The sequence below is a fragment of the Halichoerus grypus genome, chromosome 7, assembly GCF_964656455.1.
Source record: "Halichoerus grypus chromosome 7, mHalGry1.hap1.1, whole genome shotgun sequence".
Lineage (NCBI taxonomy): Eukaryota > Metazoa > Chordata > Mammalia > Carnivora > Phocidae > Halichoerus > Halichoerus grypus.
The window spans coordinates 39,146,635-39,168,317 of NC_135718.1; the positions used below are offsets into that span (position 1 = coordinate 39,146,635).

The 21,683-nt window shown below is 38.1% G+C and overlaps 1 protein-coding gene across 5 annotated transcripts in view; it reads left to right on the forward strand.

Annotated features, from left to right (window-relative positions):
* PARG (poly(ADP-ribose) glycohydrolase) overlaps positions 1-21,683 on the forward strand; it is a 121,467-nt gene that overhangs the window by 32,348 nt on the left and 67,436 nt on the right. For all 5 annotated transcript variants that reach the window (XM_036073414.2, XM_036073423.2, XM_036073405.2 and 2 more), the window contains one exon: positions 19,957-20,049. In XM_036073414.2, the coding sequence (XP_035929307.1) occupies positions 19,957-20,049 (93 nt within the window). The remainder of the gene's footprint in view (positions 1-19,956; positions 20,050-21,683) is intronic.

Here is a 21,683-nt window from a genome sequence, read left to right on the forward strand (position 1 = left end):
CTGATTCGTAGATGGCTGTCTTCTTGCTATGTCCTCACAAAGCAGAAGGAGCAAAGGAGCTCTCTAAGGTCTCTTTTATAAAGGCACTGATCCCATTCAAGATGTCTTCACCCTCATGACTTGAATAACCTCCCTAAATTTCCACATCCAAATACCATCACATTGCAGGAATAGGTTTCAACATATGAATTTAGGGAAGACACAAGCATTCAGTCTGTAGCACAAAGGCATCTTCATTGGGAATGGAATATTAGAAGTGCTTACATCACAGCTCACTGGTTGAGCAGCCAATACTCAACCTCTTTCCCCATAGTTGACATCTGTCTTCCTTTATAATCCTTTCCTTCTAGCCGACAGCTTAGATAGCTTAAGTTACAGACTTTCAGCTTCAGTTCACTTGCAAACTTTTACCCATTCTGGGCTTAGCCCTATCTCCTCCCAAACTTAACCCTTTCTCCAAGGTCCCCTGTCTACTTGATCTCCTTGGTGTTTGCTGTAATATCCTGTTTGGTTATCTGTGGTAGCGACGGTGGCAGTCCTTGTATTTGGGAGCTTTACTATGTACTAAGTATGGTGTAAGTGGTATGTTTTATCTCACTTAATTATCACAGCTACCCATTAGGTAAACAACATTAACATTTCCATTTTACAAATAAAGAACTGAAAACCAAGGCTTAGGGAGGTTAAGTAACTTGCTCAAGTGATAAAGCCAGGATTTCAACCCAGGAGCCCCTCACTCCAATTTCAGCTCTTAACTACTATAGTTGGTTGTGGTAGCTCTCATTCAAGAGTGATTCTGCTTCCCAGGGGACATTTGGCAATACCGGGAGACATTTTTGGTTCTCACAACTGGGAGGGGGGTTGCTACTGGCCTCTGGTAGATAGAGGCAGTGGATGCCACTTAACATCTTACAGTGAACAGGATGACACTCCCCATAACAGAATTATCTACCCCAAAAGGTCAGTAGAGCCAAGATCAAGAAACCCTACTCTACTGTAGTGGTTCTCAAGGTACGGTCCCTGATCCAGCAGACAGCATCACTTGGGAACTTGTTAAAAGTGTAAATTCTGCCCCACCCTAGACCTACTGAATTAGAAACTGCTGGGGCGAGGCCCAGCCATCTGTGTTTTTACAAGCCCTCAGTTAATTCTGATGTATATAAAAGTTTGAGAACGACTGCACTACTCTACCATTTATTTTCAAACATCTTGAATAGTAGCTGTCCCTCAACTTTTTATCTTAGCTGAAGGAGCTTTTCTGAGTGGCAGTTTTTCCTTCTCTGAAGAGAAGGAGTTGTTTTTCTCCTCAGCCCCCAGTGCTGAACCCCACTACATTGTTGAATTGTTTAACCCTGTCCTAGATCTGTGAAAGCCCAGGGTGATGCTTGTAGACCTGGGCTGGCGTGGGTCTCCTTTTTCATCTGTGCCCTGTGGCGCATGCTATCAGAGCCAGCCTTGACTTACCACTTAGAGAGGAGCTGAGTCAGACATACCACCCAAACATAAGGTCAGCTAGAAATGCTTAGGGAAAGGGGCAGAATAGAATCATCATAGACACCAGTTGAATAAAGCTAGGGGGGCCCAGTAAGTTCAAAGATTTGAATTATAGGTAGAAGAGAAGCTAAGACAAATTCTCTGGAAAAAGGTGGCTTTAGTGGCCTGTGGCCTCAGATCTGGCATCGGGCACCCTGACTTTGGGAGGTCACATACCAATGTCCAACAGCCTTTGTTTCCTTGAATCCTTTGCCATCTGGTTATGTCTCCTCTTTCCTTGTTATCTGCCCGTCTTTGACACCTCTTTCCCTCTAAGCCCTGTTATTGATGTCAACTTGAGCAACTTTGGTTGATATTCATGTGGATGACACTAGTCATCAACTAGTATTGGTCTGACTGGGGTCTATATGTGAGACCCACTACTGTGTTAACCTATATGACCATGTATGGTCACAATTTGGACCTGGTTATCCCTAGGGCCAATTCCTTCACTGAAGTCATGAGTTCTGAACTACCCTCTTACCATAGCCTCCTAGTCTTCAGTTCACATATTCCTGCTGTACTCTGTTTTTAAGTCTGCTGCTTCTATCTCTTTTCTTCTGGGCCGCCGGTTCCCATGTTATGTTGCTCACATACTTTGTAAATAAAGGATTGAATGGTCAAGTTAATGTGCTGCATAATCTACCCTCCTACTGGGAATAGTTCTGAGGAGTCTTAGAGTAAAGAAACCTGCTTAGTTTTGGTTAATTAAACATTTTTTCCCAAACTTATTTACAAATAGGACCCTTTTCTGTATAATAACTTATGATTTCCCTTATAGCTGGTATTCCATGGAACACACCTTGCAAAACAGTTGTAGTCTGTTGGCTCTCTCCTGCCTTTCTCTTCCTGCCCAGCCTGGTACCTGGAGTCTGTTTTTTCATCTGATTCTCATTGATCTTTAGTATCTGCTCGTTTTCAACTCTGATAGCATCTGGCTACCTGTTTCCTTTCCTCTTTACTGAAAAAAAAGGAAGGGAAGGAAGGAGGGAGGAAAGCAGGAAATAAATCATAAATTTTTTTGATAGGCCTTACTGAGAGTCCCTGTTATTGAATCTTAACTTGGCCTTTGGTTCTTTTTTGCTGTCTTATATATATTTTTCCTCATTACTCTTTGGTTCTGAACCTTCGCAGTGTTTTCTAATCTTCACGTGCACTCTACTGTCCATCTGTTCCTACTTCACACCTCAGAGACATCTAAAAGGTAAATTTTTTCAGTTCCTTTATTTTAGGTTTTCAATATTATTTATTCATCTCTTTCTTGTTATCTCAAAGGAAAAGCTAGTTTTATTCCATTCCTTAAATTCAGCAAGTCCAAAATAGAATTATACTTTAGGATACAGATGTCACTCTTATCTTTTCTGGCCTCACCCTTCTCCCAGAGGCCTGATTAACACTTGCCCATCTTTACTGCCCCTGTTACTTCTGTTATGGACTTTTTCCTTGTTCATCTCCCTTAGCCTTCCTTGAAGGAGGCTATGATTTGATTTGTTCTTTGTTATGTCCCTATCACTTAACCTAGTGCCAAGAGCTTTAAATACCACTTAATGCTGGGCACATTCAGATCTTTATCTTCAGCTCTTTTTCTCTGTCAGCTTCTTATATTAAGACACCATAATTTTACTTCCTAAGCACTTCTTGAGCCTCACCTCTATTTCTACTATACTTGTCTAATCCATGCCGTCTTTATGACTCAGATGGTATATTGCACCAGTCATCCAGCTGACCCCCATGTTCAGTGTTGCTCCCTTCAAATCCATCCTTCATGCTGCTCACACACAGCTCTCTGAAGCATATATCTTCAAACCTTATGTGGCACCTCATCTATTTTCAACTCTCCTGGGTGATATTTATGATGTTCCATGGCCTTGCCTTTGCCACTTCTCCAGCATCATTTCTTGCCACTTCACTGCTCCAAACCTGATATTCTAATGACTGTTGCTTATGATTCCTTGGCATGCTGTTGGCTTGCTCTTAATCCACCTGTCCAGACTCAGCAGTCTCTATCTCCTCCAAGAACTCTTTCCTCTCTTCCCAGAGAGGAAAGTATTTTTATCTACCAAAAACTCGTCTCTGTGCTCACAGTAGTACCTCCATGAACTTGTCGCATAACACCTGATCTGTCTACAAAGTGTCTGCGCCCTTCATGAGCCTGAACTTCTCTAGGGCATCTTAGTGTTTTCTAGCTTATTGCTGGTGCTCAGTAAATGTTTCTTGAACTAAATTCAAGATATTCAAGAAGAGTAGATTAACACACAAATGTGGGTCTTAAACCACAGTTTCTTAATGGAAGATTTAGGAATTATTTGTGTAAAGTGATACTTGACCATTTGAGATTGGTAGTTGGTATCAGAAAAAGTGCGGTCAGCACACACAACCCTTATGGTTGTTTATATGACATTTTTACCCTAAAAGGTAGTGAATTTCTAGAGAACAGAGACCTTGCGTTGTCTGTCTTTATTGCTCGCAGTACTCAATATGATGTCCCAGACAAAGTGAGTGCTCAATAGGTGCTTGAACTAAATAGCAACATACTACTAGAGTTAAGTATAAAGTAGAGGCAGGGCCTCCTGGGCTGTTCTCTTTCTTGGATTCCTGAGCTCAGCTAATCCACAGTCCAAGGACCCATTTACCTTCTTATTCTCTACATGTAAGAAAAGAATGAATGCCCCAGGTGATAATTGAGCCTGAACTCTTAATCTATTTTATTTGATGCAGCTAAATGCTATACCAGTTGTCACAAATCTTCAGTTTTATATAGACTATAAAGCCAAAATTATTTCAAAAGGAATATCTGACCATTTTCAAACTCATTTGTATTCTAAAATGAATTGCAGTTACCCAAAGTAGCTCAGTGCAGTTGAATTAAAATAGTTGCACTTAAAAATCCCCAAACAAAAAGGTATAGATTTAGTCATATGTATTTGTACCGTCCAGTTCTACATATGTCTGGAAACTTTTCTTCCTTGGATTGCTCTGGTGACTTTCTCTGCAATGGAATAACAGTAGCAAATAGGACTGGATCTGTATTGTCCAAACAGTAGCCAAAGCCATATGTGGCCGTTTAAAGTGAAATAAAGGGGCACCTGGGTGGCTCAGTCGTTAAACGTCTGCCTTCGGCTCAGGTCATGATCCCAAGGTCCTGGGATCAAGCCCTACATTGGGCTCCCTGCTCGGTGGGAAGCCTGCTTCTCCCTCTCCCACTCCCCCTGCTTGTGTTCCCTCTCTCGCTCTCTCTGTCAAATAAATAAATAAAATTAAAAAAGTAAAGTGAAATAAAATATGAAACTCAGTTGCTCAGTCACACTGGCCACATTTCAAATGCTTAGTCAATACATGTGGCTGGTGGCTAGAAAGGTTTCTTCTGTACTGGACGGGGTCATCTCTCAGGTTCCTTCTGTGATGGACATCTTGCTGGTCTTGCTACCTGGAAGCCACTGGTTGTCAGATTTTTTCATAGGGAGCTTCAGAGATTTCTTAACAGTCTTTGATCACATTTTGAATTTTTTTCTACATTGGATATTGCCTGAAATAACTAAGTTGTTGAGTAGAGTCTGGTCAGTTTTTTAAAAAGATATTTTCATTGTGGGGCGCCTGGGTGGCTCAGTTGTTAAAAGCGTCTGCCTTCGGCTCAGGTCATGATCCCAGGGTCCTGGGATCTAGTCCCGCATCCGGCTCCCTGCTCAGCGGGAGGCCTGCTTCTCCCTCTCCTGCTCCCCCTGCTTGTGTTCCCTCTCTCGCTGTGTCGCTCTCTGTCAAATAAATAAATAAAATCTTAAAAAAAAAAAAAAAGATATTTTCATTGTAATAGCATTTGTTTTCTACTACTTAACGTAATTTTTTCCTCCAAAGAATCTGCCACCAGGGGGTGCCCTCAAACCTTTTTGGGAAAAATATGTGTGTTTAGCCTTGTTAATAAGAGTGAAGCTTGGACTAATAATATTGATTTTTAATTCATGCTGTATAATTTAAGAATTAAATTAAGAATTAAGCACTATAATATATATGTATGCACATTACTTGGTTTATATGGCAAATTATTTTTCTAGTGGTGTGTGAGAAGCTGTCTGAACTATCTTAAAAGTTACTTAAAACTAGGGACACCTGAGTGGCTCAGTCGTTAAGAGTCTGCCTTCGGCTCATGTCATGATCCCAGGGTCCTGGGATTGAGCCCCGCATCGGGCTCCCTGCTCTGTGGGAAGCCTGCTTCCCCCTCTCCCACTCTCCCTGCTTGTGTTCCCTCTCTCACTGTCTCTCTCTGTCTGCCAAATAAATAAATAAAATCTTAAAAAAAAAAAAAAAGTTACTAAAAATAAGTAATTTTGAAGTATTTCTTATAGTTCAAAAATATTCTCATTAAATTTAAAAGTATAAATTATAGTAAAAAATTGAAGTTACTACTCACTTACATTTCTTGAATGAATTAAGTTCATCTTGCTTCCAGGACTAGAAAACTTACATTACCATTAGCTGTTTCTCTGAAATCTTGTCATGTTCAGTTTGATTGCCTGGCTATAAAAGATGGATAACAGTGTGACTCTATGGTATTGAAAATATCTGTTGGCTTGTATGTAATAGCGTCATGGTTTGGTGGTGTTTGCTAACGTGATTGATGGATATGGCCATGTAGTCATACGGTAATAGGAGTGAGAGATGAAAAAGACCTATCAGAGCATCTTGTGCTAGTGTGGGATTGTTCCCTAAAGGATAATCATTTACCATAACAGTATTGAGAAGTAAATACTTCTTTGGAGACAGAGGATAATGCGGATGCGTTATTATGCTTTGTCCTAAGGTAAGAATAATCTGTGCATTTTATTATTAGCATGAAAAAAGATTGTCATTATCAGTAAATACTGTTTAGAGAAGAGCTTCCTTCATGTTTCATAAACCTACACAATTTTATTCATGTATAATCTAATGAAATTTGTGTAGGAGATATTGTGGCAGTTGTTGATTAGAGGCGTAGTTTAAGAACTGGATGAAGATACTCTTCCTAAATTGGTGTTTCCCAGATTAGTTGTTAATTATTTCAATTTAGGAGTACATGATGGTGAAATTTCCATCTACAAAACCTGTGAATTTTAAGGCAATGGTGGCTGGTTTTCTGAATGAAGAGGGAAAATAGTGCAGAGTTGTGTCATGAGCAACAAAACAGTGATTGGGAGAGGCTAGAAATGGAATTGTGAGGACCCTCTGGGAGAGCCCTTTCTCACCTCCTTCCTGATTTCTCTTGCCTATAATACTGTCTAATACGAGCTTGGCTGTGGGCTTGGAGATTTGGAATAAAAGGAGATTCCACTGCTTAGCACTCTTTTTCCTTTTTTTCCTTCTTTTGCTGACAACCAATGATGGGGAAGAAGAGGAAGTGCCTATAGCAGCCTGATTTACCCCATATTAAATAACTATCAAATTAATAACAGATTATTTCCCGTGTAAGTTACAAGATAAATACTTTGAAGCCTCTTTTGCATTATCCTTAAATCATTTCAAATGCTTATAATGAGCTGTGATTTTTATCAGTGCTCCCCAGATTTAGTCATAGCACTTTGAAAATTCATAGGGGAACTCTTAATAGCTGTTTAAAGAGGAAAACCAAACCAAAGCAAAGATGATAAGAGAGGCAGGGTGGCTTCTCAGTGCAGCTCTTTTCCCTGTGCCACCAGCACTGACCCTTGTTAGCACTCACCCTTTCATATCACCTTGTTCTCCTCCACAACATTCATTTTGTACCTCTTTTGCTGCCTTAAGATAACAATTTTAGATGGTCTTAAATAGGTGCACAAAATAATTCACTGATTTCTGAAATATACTTTCTTAAATATGAAAATGTTAGGCTAGCTATTTCCTGAAAACCAGTAGGGCTTTATTAAAATTTGGGGAACATTTTTATTGAAGCTGTAATTGTCATGGATGATACACATGAGAGATCACCCTGTGGTTGGCCTGTCAGACTTGCATGAGCCTTCCGAAATTAAGGGGGAGTGAGTGAGTTTGTTTTCTTGTAAGCTGTCACATTCTTCTCTTCAAAGTGTCAGCCTGAGTCACGCACAAATAAATGTTAGAAACATTCACCTTCTCCAGTTGATTTTTTTACCCTTACATAATTTAGTGCTATAATTGGCTTTTTTCTTGCTAACATTTAATTTTGTAGTCTAAAGACATGCCTGAAGAATAAGTGGATCTGAAAGATCTTGATAATTCTGACTTATGTTATTTCTTTTTAATTTTTTTAAAGATTTATTTATTTTTAGAGAGAGAAAGAGGGTGTGCAGGGGGGGGAGGGAGAGAGTCCCAAGCAGACTCCATGCTGAGCACAGAGCCCGACACAGGGCTCGATCTCATGACCCCGAGATCACAACTTGAGTGAAACCAAAGATTCTGCTGCTTAACTAACTGCCACCTATATGCCCCTCTTTTTAATTTTTGAAATATGAACCTGTCTCTCAGACTTGGGATCTCTAGAGGTAGCCCCATTAAGTTTTAGGTATATTATAGAAAGCTCACTCCATATACAGTTTAATTTACTTTTCCTTAAAAAGAAAAAAACAAGGCAAAGAAAGAAGGAAAGAAACTCTAGTATTTGCCCTAAGCAGTGGAGATTCTCATAGGCAGTAGAGAGGAGGAAGAGGATGAGCTTTGTAAAATTACCTATGATAGAAAATTTCAGTTAATTGAACAGATATTTTTATTGAGAATGTTACATATGAATATCAGTGTTCTAGGCATAGTGAATCAACATAAATCTTTTTTTTTTTTTAGTATTTATTTATTTATTTATTTGAGAGAGAGAGAGAGCACGCATGCATGCGTGGGCAGAGGGAGAGGGAGAAACAGACTTCCTGTTGAGCAGGGAGCCCGACATGGGGCTCCATCCCAGGACGCTGTGATCATGACCTGAGCCGAAGGCAGATGCCTAACTGAGCCACCCAGGTGCCCCCATAAATCTTATCTTAAAGGAACTTCTAGTAAGCACTAGTAGGCATATCCATAAATAACTACAATATAAAGAAGAAAGTCTTAAGTGTCTTGTGAAAAAAAGTACAGATAAATTGCAAGAGGTAAAGTTACCTTCTAGCTGGCAAATCAGTTTGAATAGACTTTGAAGCAACATGTTGTTTGAACAAGACATCAAAAGGTTAGGTAAGTTTTATAGTTGAGTAGGAAAGATATTGTAGGTGTAGCACAAATTGTATCTGTGGCAGCACAGGTAGGTACTCAAGAAGAGTAAATTGCTGAGTTGCCTAGTATGTAAAATGCACAGAAGGTGGTGTGTATATGTGCTAAGGAAGACTAGACAAGCATCTAAGGCCAGATAATTGGTTATTAGTTCAAAGAGTTATACTGTATTGTAAAGGCAATAAAAAGCCATTGAAAGCTTTCAAGTGGAACAGGGACACACCAGGGTGTACTTGTGCAGAAACAAGGTGGGCCAGCAGTGGGGCAGCAGTTAGATTATTGTAGCACTCTGGGGGAGATTGCACGAAGGGCTGAGTCAGGGTAGCTTAGTAGTCGTGATTAAGAGGAGGTAATGAATATCTAAGTTCCTCCTGGATCAGTCAGTAGGACTTGGCAGTTAATTGATGTGGGGGTGATGAAGGAAGAGGGAGGCTCCAGAAAGGTCGTGAATTACTGGCTCATTAGATTATTACTATTATTATTTTGCATTTGTATGTGGGGCTTTAGAATTCATAAAACACTGTTACATCTGAGCCTTCATAACTCTGTAAGTTAAACAGAGTTAGAATTATCCTTATTATAGATGAGGAAATAAAAGAATTCAGGAATTTTTGTTAATACAGAGAGAGTAAATGCAGATCTGCGCCTCTGACTGTAGTCTTCCAGTTTCTTGGGCAGTGCTCCATTCTCTAAAACCTGTCAAGCAAAGCCCTGGCATCTAGTCTTAATTTATGTCACTAAGTGTCAGTGTGGGAAATTGCTCTACCTCCTTTGAGCTGTAGTTTCTTTAGATGTCCTTATGCCTTCTATTTTTCAGGGATACTTTCAAGGTAAAATGTTTTATTTTGATTAACTCTTTATTCAGCAAATAATAGTGAGTACTAAATACTATGCTTGGTGCTGGAATACAAGATGTCAGAGATACAGTCCCTGCTGTTGCAGGGTTTCACAGATTGAAGGAGAGGAAACAAACATGTGAATAAGTTACTCTCATAAGTGCTGTAGTACAGGTTTGTGTGTGTGACCATGGAGTCACAGAGGAAGGAGAAATTAGGAAAGTCAGGGAAAGGTAACTAAGTCTTGTCACATATTTAGTCATTTAACTGTAGTAAAATGTTAAAAAAGGCAGAGGGGAAAATATGTATCATTATCATAATAGTAGCTACTATTTGTTGGAAAGCTTCTAAAAGCAAAGGAACCCCAAGAATTGCTAGTAGCTACCGAAACTAGGAAGAGGCATGGAAAGATTCTTGCCTAGAGCTTTCAGAGGGAGGATAACCCTGCCAGCACCTTGATTTCAGACTTCTAGCCTCCAAAACTGTGAGAGAATAAATTTTTGTTGTTTCAAGCCACATAGTTTGCGGTACTTCATTACAGCACCCTAAGGAAACTAATATAATGTAGTAGTGGTGTAAGAGTCAGTTGTGATGATCACTGAGTAATATATAGAATTGTTGAATCATTATACACCTGAAACTAATATAACATTGTATGTTAATTATACTAAAATAAAAACAAAATGAAACAAAGAATCAAATTCATCCGTGGAAAACCAAGAAAACCCAGCAATAGACCCATGATTATATAATCATTTGATTTTCAGCAAAGGTGCCAAAGCAATCTAGTGCGAGAAAGAAATGTCTTTCAACAAATGATGCTGGAAGAACTGGATATACATATGGGGGAAAAATGAACTTCAGCTGTTCCTACACAGCATACATAGAAAATAATTCTAAATATAAAATCTAAAACCATAAAGCTTCTAGAAGAAAGTACCTTTGTCATTTAGGCAATGATTTCATAGGACACAGAAAATATTAGCCATAAAAGAAAAAAAATTAATGAATACTCATCATCTAAGGACATTAAGAAAATGAATAGACAAACTAAAGACAGGGAGAAAATATTTGCAAAAAGTTTCTCTAACAAGGGGCTTGTATTTAGAATATATAAATAACTACAATTAAAAATTAAAAAGACAAACAACCTTATTAAAAAATGAGCAAAAGAATTTAAAAGACATCACAAAGAAAGGCATACAAATGGGGGCGCCTGGGTGGCTCAGTTGGTTGGGCGACTGCCTTCGGCTCAGGTCATGATCCTGGAGTCCCTGGATCGAGTCCCGCATCGGCCTCCCTGCTCGGCAGGGAGTCTGCTTCTCCCTCTGACCCTCCCCCTTCTCATGTACTCGCTCTCTCTCATTCTCTCTCTCTCAAATAAATAAATAAAATCTTTAAAAAAAAAAAAAAAAGAAAAAGAAAGGCATACAAATGACCAGTTAGCACATTAAAAAGTGCTCAATATCATTTGTCATTGGGGAAATGCCAATGAAAATTGGAATGAGATATTAGTGCACAAACAATAGAAAGGCTGAAGCTAAAATGACCAAGTGTAGGTAGAGATATGGAGCAACAGGAACTCTCATATTTTGTTGTTGGAGTGTACAGTGGTACTACTACATTGGGGAGAGGTCTGGTAGTTCTTTAGAAAACTAAACATTTATCTACCCTATGATCCATTAATTCATTAATTCTGGGGTTTTGTTTGTTTGTTTTGTTTTGTTTTGTTTTTAGAGAGTGAGAGGAGGGACTGGGAGGGAGAGAGGGAGAGAGAGAATCTTAAGCAGGCTCCATGCCCAGTGCAGAGCCCAACTCGGGCTCAATCCCACAACCCTGAGACCATGACCTGAGCTTAACTGACTGAGCCCCACCCAGGCGCTCCTAATTCTGTTCCTTTCTATACCCGAGAAAAATGAAAGTGTTGCACAAAAAATCCTGTGTTTGTAGAAGAATGTTATAACATCTTTATCTAATAGCCAAAACCTAGAAATAGCCCAGTTGTCTATCAACAGGAGAATGAGTAAACAAATTGTGGTGTATTCATACAATTGAATAAAATAATAAAAGGGAACAAAATCACTGATTAAACGTAGATATATCTCAAAAATATTGTGTTGAGGAAAAAAAAGCCTTACATAAACCAGTACAGGTCCTTTGTTTCCAGTGCATAAAGTTTTATAAGAGGCAGAACTGATCTATAATAGAACAAATTTAGAACAATGATAGTCCCTCAGGTGTGGGGGCAGGAGTTTCCTGGGAAGGGGCATGAGAGAACTTTTAAGGTTCTTTTTTTTTTTTTTTTTTAAGATTTTATTTATTTTTGAGAGAGAGAGAGCACAAGTAGACAGAGCAGCAGGCAGAGGGAGAGGGAGAAGCAGGCTCCCCGCTGAGCAGGGAGCCCGATACAGGACTCGATCCCAAGACCCTGGGATCATGACCTGAGCTGAAGGCAGACGCTTAATCGACTGAGCCACCCAGGCGCCCCAGAGAACTTTTAAGGTTTTGATAATGTCCTATATCTTGATAAGGGTCTAGGTTATACAGGCATATGCATTTGTAAAAAATTTGTTGAGTGGTAATAATGCCACTTAAATATACCGCTTAAGATTATTTTAGGGGCGCCTGGGTGGCTCAGTCGTTAAGTGTCTGCCTTCGGCTCAGGTCATGATCCCAGGGTCCTGGGATCGAGTCCCACATTGGGCTCCCTGCTCGGCAGGAAGCCTGCTTCTCCCTCTCCCACTCCCCCTGCTTGTGTTCCTGCTCCCGCTATCTTTCTCTCTGTCAAATAAATAAATAAAATCTTTAAAAAAAAAAAAAAAAAGATTATTTTATTTCATTGAATTTAAATTTTACTGCAAAAGAAAAAAAACCTAAATATTATATTAAATATTAAACAATACTTATTGATATGCAGGCTGAAGTGATGAATGTACAGATGTCACCAATTACTTCAAAATGCATTTAAAAATGGATTGATGGATGGTTAGATATGTGACAAAAGTAAATATAGAAAAATAATTTAATTATAGAAACTACTGCATATATGGGTATTAAGTGTATAGTTATTTTAACTTTGCTGTATTTTTTTATTATGTTATGTTAATCACCATACATTACATCATTAGTTTTTGATGTAGTGTTCCATGATTCATTATTTGTGCATAACACCCAGTGCTCCATGCAGAATGTGCCCTCTTTAATACCCATCACCAGGCTAACCCATCCTCCCACCCCCCCTCCCCTCTAGAACCCTCAGTTTCATATAATGTTGGGAAAAATAATTACTAGCGATAGGGAATTATACATCTATACTATGGAATACTATGTAGCATTTATCATTCTATTACATGGGAAGACTTCTATGGCTTTCTCTTATGGCAAAAAACCAAGTTGCAATAAAATACAGTATACCATTAAGTTAAAAAATTAACAAAGTTGAGTAGTTATTTTAATTTCAGGATCATAGGATTATGACTTTTTTCCTCTTCAAATTGTGGAGTGTGATGTAATTTTTTTTGAAAAATTATGTAATAAAATTTAATAGGCTAAACCTTGTATATAAAGGGTTTTTTCTGAAAATTTTCACTGAAAGAGATTATTAGTAACTTTAAAGTTTTACTGGGATCTAACTAGGTTTAGACCAATAGATAAAATGGAATGACTTAAGGTATTTATTATATTCATTGATTTGTGACGGGTCCCTTTTTAAAAGTTGTTTGCTATGAACTGTTTAAAGTGGATCTATGGAAACTTACTCTTTAGTAAAATGATGGTAGTTTTCTGATTTTTTTCAGCTGCAGGTTTCACTTACTCTCTCCAAGTTCAGAAGTCATTATTTATTTAATACTTTCTGTGTGCCAGACACTGTACTTAGGCATTATGACTAATGTCTGTAGTAATAGAGCACAGTTCACAGATTTAGTTTTAGTTGGTCAAGTATTCTAAGAAAGAAGAAATAAGTAAACATCTCTTCATTTGCATGCTTCTCGAGATTTAAATCATTTATAATGTTTTGACATTTGGCAAGTCAGTTACTCTTTTTTAGTAGTTTGTCCTTGTTTCTATCTGCTAAAGAAGAAAGAAAGATAGCCTTTGTATAGTCATTGTGATGAGCTTGCAGTATGACCCATGACAGTCCTTCAGGGTTAGGGCTGACCTATTGGGGGGGGGGGGTGTCACAGAAAGAGCATAGGGCTTTCTGCTGTGAGACTCATGAGGTCAGTGATCATGTCTGTTATTGTTTACAGTTCTATCTTCATTCCTGGCACAGTGTCTGGTACATAATAAGTACTCAAAATATTTGTTTACTGGCCAGTTGAATTAACAAAGAGATTTATAGTTTAAGGAGAAGAGATGAGCAAAATAGCATTATAATTTTGAAACTCACTGTGTCAATTCTGAATGAGACATACGCATAATGGATTTGTGGGACTAGAATAAAAAGAACATCACACACACACACACACACACACACATGCAGAAACACCTGCTGCATGTAATTATCTATGCAGACTATCCAATAGAGAACAGGGCTTTACTTGTGGGAAAATTTAACGAAGCTCTCCTTTTATTGTCTTATGTTTATTTTCCTTATAATCATCATTGCCATTACTATAAATAAACATAATATATGCTATATTATAAGTAAACATTTACTATTTATTGTTTAAGGTTCTTGCTACTCTGGAAGTAAAGAAATGACTTACATTTTAAAAACCTTTCATTATTTATATCTTGGTTTACATTGTATAGATTAATAATAAATAATAATTTATAGGGGCGCCTGGGTGGCTCAGTCGTTAAGCGTCTGCCTTCGGCTCAGGTCATGATCCCAGGGTCCTGGGATCGAGCCCCGCATCGGGCTCCCTGCTCCGCGGGAAGCCTGCTTCTCCCTCTCCCACTCCCCCTGCTTGTGTTCCCTCTCTCGCTGTGTCTCTCTCTGTCAAATAAATAAAATCTTTAAAAAAAAAAAAATAATAATAATTTATAAAAGGTAACATTTGCATAAAATTATAATATGTGAGAAGGCGTAAGATCATGGTAGGTTTTTAAATTATACATTCTCTCTCAAACAGTAGTTGGGTTGGTTATGTTCTTGAATGATTTTTTTTATGTTCTCATTTGTGTTTCCAAAGCAGCATTTAGACATAGCTCTGAAGTGTTGACAGTTGTGAAGAAGTCCAGTGCAGTAACGTTTTATCAGATAAATAAGTGATATTTTAAAGCTTGTGACCATCAGCAAAGCATGGCAGCAACTACTTGGTATGTCAGTTTTAAAAGACAAGGACAGGTACCCAGAGGAGAAGCTGTCAGCCCATTTAGACACATAAAGTTTAAATGTCTTTAGGTTAAAAATGTTTGGGTAGACATTTCTCCCCGTCCTTCTGCTAAATACAGCTAAAAACCCTGGACACTATATAAATATAAGAAGACTCTGAAAGGTAGAGAAAAGACTGACCAGCTAGGGTCTGTGGGGCCCTAGAAAAGTACAGTAGACGTCTAGCAGGGAGCTTGAACTCTCACCTCCACCCAGTGGCACAAGATGTCTTCCCCACTCCTCATAAGTAGAGGGCCTGAGTTTCTACTCTGAACTGGCAGTAATGAGGCAGCTCTTGCCTTCCTTTGTTACAGAAGGCTTGCTAAAACAAGATTTAAATAAGATCCAGAATCTCCTAACATAATACCCAAGATATCCAGATTCCAGTAAAAAATGACTCATCACCAAGAATCAGGAAAATCTGAGTTGAAATGAGAAGACAATCAATGGACCCCAACCCCAAGATAAAACAGATGTTAGAATTGTGTGACAAGATTTTAAAGCAGCCATCACAAAAGGCTTCAATGAGCAATGAAAAATAGTTTCAGGAAATAGATAGTAGCTACAAAGAAAAACCAAATAGAAATTTTAGAACTGAAAAATACAATAACTGAAATTTTTAAAGAAATGCAATGGATGAGCTCAATGAGGAAATGGAATGACAGAAGAAAGAAATGGTGAACTTGAAAAAGAACAACAGAATTACTCATTTTGAACGACACAAAGAAAATAGACTGGCAAAAAAAAAAAAAACAATTTAAGGACCTTTGCGACTATAACAAAAGATCTAACATTCATGTCATTTTAGTACTAGAAAGAGAGGAGAAAGAGGTCAGATCTGAAAAAAATAGAAGAAATAGTAGCTAGAAACTAGAAATAATAGTTGAAATTTTCCCAAATTTTACAAAAGACATAAACCTACAGCTTGAAGAAGCCAAGGGGACCCCAAACAGGATAAACCCCAAGAAATCCATGCCAAGACATATAGTCAGACTTCTTAAAAGGCAAAGAAAACATTTGAAAGCATTAGGAGAGAAATGACACATGGCCTGTAGGAGAAAAACAATTTGATAGTGGATTTCTCATCAGGGAACATGGAGACCAAAGGAATTGATACAATATTTTCAAAGGAATAAAGGGAAAGAAAAGTCTACCCAGAATTCTATATCCAATAAAAATATTCATCAAGAATAAAGGGGAAACCATGATTCTCAGATGAAGGAAAAGGAAGAGACTTTGTCATTAGTAGACCTATCCTAAAAGAATGTCTAAAGGGATTTCTTGAAACAGAGAGGAAATGATAAAAGATGGAATTCTGGAACACCAGGAAGGAAGAAAGAACAACAGAAAGAGCCAACATGTAAATAGACTTTTCTTCTTGAGTATTCTAAATTGTGTTTGACATTTTCTCTTTAACCATTTTTCAATAATTGTAACACTGTGGTTCTCAATGTGTGTCGGGAAATATTGAAGACAATTATATTATAAATGGGGAGAGGGTAAAGGGACTTGAACAAAGGTAAAATTTCTCTACTGGAACTGTTAAGATGTTGACACCAATAAACTGTGATAAGTTATATATAATGTAATGTCTAGAACAGCCAATAAAATCTATTCGAAGAGATACACTAAAAAACATTTTAGATTAATAAAAATGGAATTCTAAAATATGTTTAAGTAACCCATAGGAAGGAAGGAAAAAGAGAACAGATAAAAGAAATAGAAAATAAAAAATGAAGTGAGTATTCACTAACATATTCATGATTAAATGTAAATAGTCTAAATCTGCCAATTGCAAGAGATTTACAAAGTGAATAAAAAAGTGATGCACTATATGTGCTTTATAAGAAATCAGTTCAGACATAATGATATAGGCAGGTTGAAAGTAAAAGGCAGCTTTATTTGTGACAGCCAAAAATTGGAAACAACCAAAATGTCCCTCAGTAAATGAATGGTTAAACAAACTGTAGTATATTGATACCATGGAATACTACTCAACAGTAAGAGGGGAGTAACTATTGATGCTTGTATCAACTTGATTTGATCTTAAGGGCATTATGCTGGCTGAAAAAGTCAATCTTAAAATGACATATACTATTTGATTACATTTATATAACATAACAAAATTATAGAGATGGAAAACATACATGGTTGCTAGGGCTTTAGGAATGGTTGGAGGAAGGAAGGTGTGGCTAAATGAATAGCAGGAGAGAGAGATGTAGTGAAACAGTTTTGTATTTTGATTTTGGTGTTGGTTGCACAAATGTACATGTGATAAAAATAGCATAGAGTGATACACACACTGTACCAGTTTTTTTTTTTTTTTTTAATATTTTATTTATTTATTTGACAGAGAGAGGCACAGCGAGAGAGGGAACACAAGCAGGGGGAGTGGGAGAGGGAGAAGCAGGCTTCCCGCCGAGCAGCAAGCCCGATGTGGGGCTCGATCCCAGGACCCTGAGATCATGACCTGAGCCGAAGGCAGACGCTTAACGACTGAGCCACCCAGGCACCCCTACACTGTACCAGTTTAAATTTCCTGGTTTTGATATTGTTATACTTCTGTAAAATGGAACCATTAAGGGAAACTGGGGGAAGGTAAACTGGATCTCTCCATACTATTTTTTTTTTTTTTTTAAGATTTTATTTCTTTATTTGACAGAGAGACAGCGAGAGAGGGAACACAAGCAGGGGGAGTGGGAGAGGGAGAAGCAGGCTTCCCTCGGAGCAGGGAGCCCAATGCAAGACTTGATCCCAGGACCCTGGGATCATGACCTGAGCCAAAGCAGATGCTTAATGACTGAGCCACCCAGGCGCTCCTCTATACTATTTTTGCAACTTCCTGTGAATCTATAATTATTTCAAAATATGTTTTTAAAAGCAAAAGATGAGTTATAAGTAAGAAGAGTTTGAATATTTTAAACAAATGTGTTAGTATGTTTTATGCATTTTCAGGTAAAGGAAAGCAAGTATCTTTGATGTGTACCTCTAAAATGGTAGGATGCCTTCTATGACTAATTTAGTTTTTATTTTTATTAAAGAGACTTATAATGAAGAGGCAGCCATTTAACCACAATGAACTCTACCCTTTTTTTAAAGAAATTGTGTTAACTTCCCATTATAGAGGATTAGGATTTAGCTATTGTTCACTTCCCTCTTCACCATTAACGCAAACCTTATTTCTACTTCCCATTTTCCTACCGTAGTTATCATTATTTCAATTAAGATCAATATTCTGTTTTTTTAAAGCAGGATAGTAAAAGCACTATCCATGTCTAAGATATGATTGCTTTTCCACTCTTGCACAATTTTTTGTTTTCCCCAGAATTAATAATTGTCTTGTGTTGTTCACTTACTTAGTTTTCTTTATATCTGTGATTGAATCCCAAACTCCATGAATTGCAGGTATCTTTCTTTTCATTCTCAGTATTAGTTTTCCCACTGTCCCAATTTAAAGAGGGAGGTGAGCATAGGTTGGATTTTTAGCATATTGGTATAAAGACAGTTCTTAGTGTTAGAAATTCCCTGTAAAACCAGAGTGGATTTAAATTGTTACCTTTTATATTTACACACATACCTTGTGTGGCTGCAGATAGATGAATGAATATTCCTTTATTCCAGCTTATAGCAAAGAAAGTCTGTAGGTTTGTGAAGAGTCTGTATCCTAATGAATCCCTTTCACGTAGAGAAGTGAGGAGGGCAGTGGAGTAGAGGTGGGAACACTTGGGTTCTAGTTTTGATTTAGTTGATAATTGACCTTCTCAAGCTGGGATAATCAGGTAACCTCCTTGGCCTCAGTTTTCTTTTCTTTGTAATAATGACAGAATCAGACTGGGTTAAAAGTGAGACCTCCTTTAGTTCAAATGTAATTTTAAGTTGATAAATGTTTTACTTTAATCCTGACTTAACAGATTAATTTCCAAATGTTTAATTGGTTAATTCCAAATTGGTTAATTTCCAAATTAAAAGTGTTTTCATTTTCAATACTTTTAAAGACATACCCTGATTTTTAGAGAGAAATTAGATCAAAAGACCTAAAGTAATTTCTAAAGCCTGTGGGGATGGGAAATTATAAAAGACAAAAATGGGCTAGGAATGTTGTCTTTGTTGTGCTTCAAATTATGATGTGGGAATTGTGGTTTTAACTTCCCAAGGATGCCTAGAAAGAAAAATTCTTAGGTCATCAGAAACCTCATTGTTTACTACCCAAGTAGGTTAAATTTGAAAAATATACACTGCTCTGAAATAATTAGTAGGGTTTTTATGGTGATTTTTTAAAATTACAGCTATTGAAGCTGGATGGATTCTTGAGGGTTTCTGGGAGAGTCCTTAGTGGTCTAGCAGTTTTTAGTTGTAACCAAGGGCAGAATGTGCTGGTTTTTTTTTTTTTTATTTGCAAGTGTTTTATTTAATTGTGAATGTTGATATGAGAGATATTTGATATTTGGGATACTTAATTAGTTTTCAGAGGGTATTCAGGTAAATTAGATATGTTTGAAATTGAATTTGTAGGGGCACCTGGGTGGCTCAGTTGGTTAAGCATTTGCCTTCAGCTTAGGTCATGATCCCAGGGTTCTGGGATCGAGTCCCGCATCAGGCTCTCTGCTCAGCGGGGAGTCTGCTTCTCCCTCTCCCTCTGCTCTTCCCCCTGCTTGTGCTCTCTCTGTCAAATAAATAAATAAAATCTTAAAAAAAAAAACCAAAAAAACAAAACAGGGCACCTGGGTGGCTCAGTCATTAAGCGTCTGCCTTCAGCTCGGGTCGTGATCTTGGGATTCTGGGATCGAGCCCTGCATCTGGCTCCTCGCTCAGCGGGAGGCCTGCTTCTCCCTCTCCCCTCCCCCTGCTTGTGTTCCCCCTCTCGCTGTCTTTCCGTTAGATAAATAAATAAAATCTTAAAAGAAAATGAATTTGTAAGTTCACCTGAGTTCCACCTTAGTGCACATCTACTGGTGTACTTTTACATGTGTTTAATGATACTGATAATGTGCCTTATGGGATCCTATTAAAAGCAGGTATGTAATTTAATTTCATAACAAACATTTGTTCATTGGTTATTATTCACTAATATATTTTATTGGTTTTCAGGTACTTGAAGAAGCAGAAGCTCAACATTTATATCAGTCCATTTTACCTGATATGGTGAAAATTGCACTCTGTCTGCCAAATATTTGCACCCAGGTTAGTAGAAATAACTTCTTCCTCAGTAGCTTTCTTGGCACTCACAATTGAATTTCTTTTAAACTCTAATGGCCAGGGTCCAAGAGAGAAAAGAGAGAGATGGGAAACAGTTTTTGCCAAAGAGTATAAGGATTTTGCTATACTGAAAAAAGGTTAGAGGCTAGAGGGAATGCTGCAAAAGGACATTAAAAATGCAGCATTCAATTTCTGAGCTTCAGTTTACACTGTTGAAGTTTGCTTATTCAGACTCCGTATTCTCTTTTTGTTTAAACAGTCTCTGACTTAAAAAAAAAATGTCATTATTCCACAACATACTAATGGATTTAGAACATTTTATCTTCAGAATGGCTTACTACCTCACACTTCTTACCCCCCACAGTGGTGTATTGTATAACAAATGAGCTCATGGTGCTTTTCTAACTTCTTCTTTTTTTTTTTTTTTGGTGCTTTTTTAACTTTTAAAAATGAAAGAAAGAATCTGGTATTATTTCTTTTTGGGGGGAATATGTTAATTATAGCTACATAATAAATTGCCTCAAAATTTCATGGCTTAAAGCAACAAACATTTATTATCTCACAATCTCTGTCAGGAATTCAGGAGCAGCTTTGCTGAGTGGTTCTGGCTCAGGATCTCTTTTGTGGTTGCAGTCAGGGTGTTGGTCAGGGCTGTACTCTTCTGAAGGTTTCACTGAGACTGGAGGAGCCGCCTCTAAGTTGGTTTACTCACGTGGCTTTTGGCAGAAGCCCCCAATTTCTTTTTTCTTTTTTTTAAGATTTTATTTATTTATTCATGAGAGACAGAGGCAGAGGGAGAAGCAGGCTCCCCAACGGAGCAGGGAGCCTGATATGGGGCTCAATCCCAGGACCCTGGGATCACGACCTGAGTTGAAGGCAGACACTTAACCCGACTGAACCCAGAAGCCCTGTTTCTTGCGATGGCCCACTCCATAGGCTGATTGGGTCGTCCTCACGACATGATTGCTAACTTCTCCAGAACAAGCCACCTAAGGGAGAAAACAAGAAATTGGCAGTGTCTTTTTTGACCTAGTTTTTGAAGGCACCTACTGTCACTCCTGCTATTTTTCTATTGATTCCAAATTAGTCACTAAATCTAATCCACACTCAAGGAGATGGTAATTAGACTGTCTTAGAAGGAGGAAATATTGGGGTGCCTGGGTGGCGCAGTTGGTTGAGCGTCTGACTCTTGGTTTTGGCTCAGGTCATGATTTCAGGGTTGTGAGATCGAGCCCTACATTCACTACACACTCAGTGCAGAGTCTGCTTGAGACTCTCCCTCCCTTGCCCTCTACCCCTCCCGCTCGTGCTCTCTTTCTAAAATTTAAAAAAAAAAAAAAAAAAATTTTTTAAAAAGGAGGAAATGTCAAAGAATTTGTGGACATATTTTCAAATCAGCACCATAAGAGGTTTTTGGTTTGTTCTTTATAATTTTCTTCCTATGTTTCTCACAACAGTGGCTTGAATTTGCCTCTGTCTTTTGTGTCTAGAGCCAGATCCCTTGCTGCAAGGATGCTAGCCAGGGTTTTGCTAATACTGTTGCTTCACAGAGGCCCTAGGGACATTTTGGGTGGACCAGTTTACAAATGTGTGAAATGGTTTAACACACAGCAGTTTGT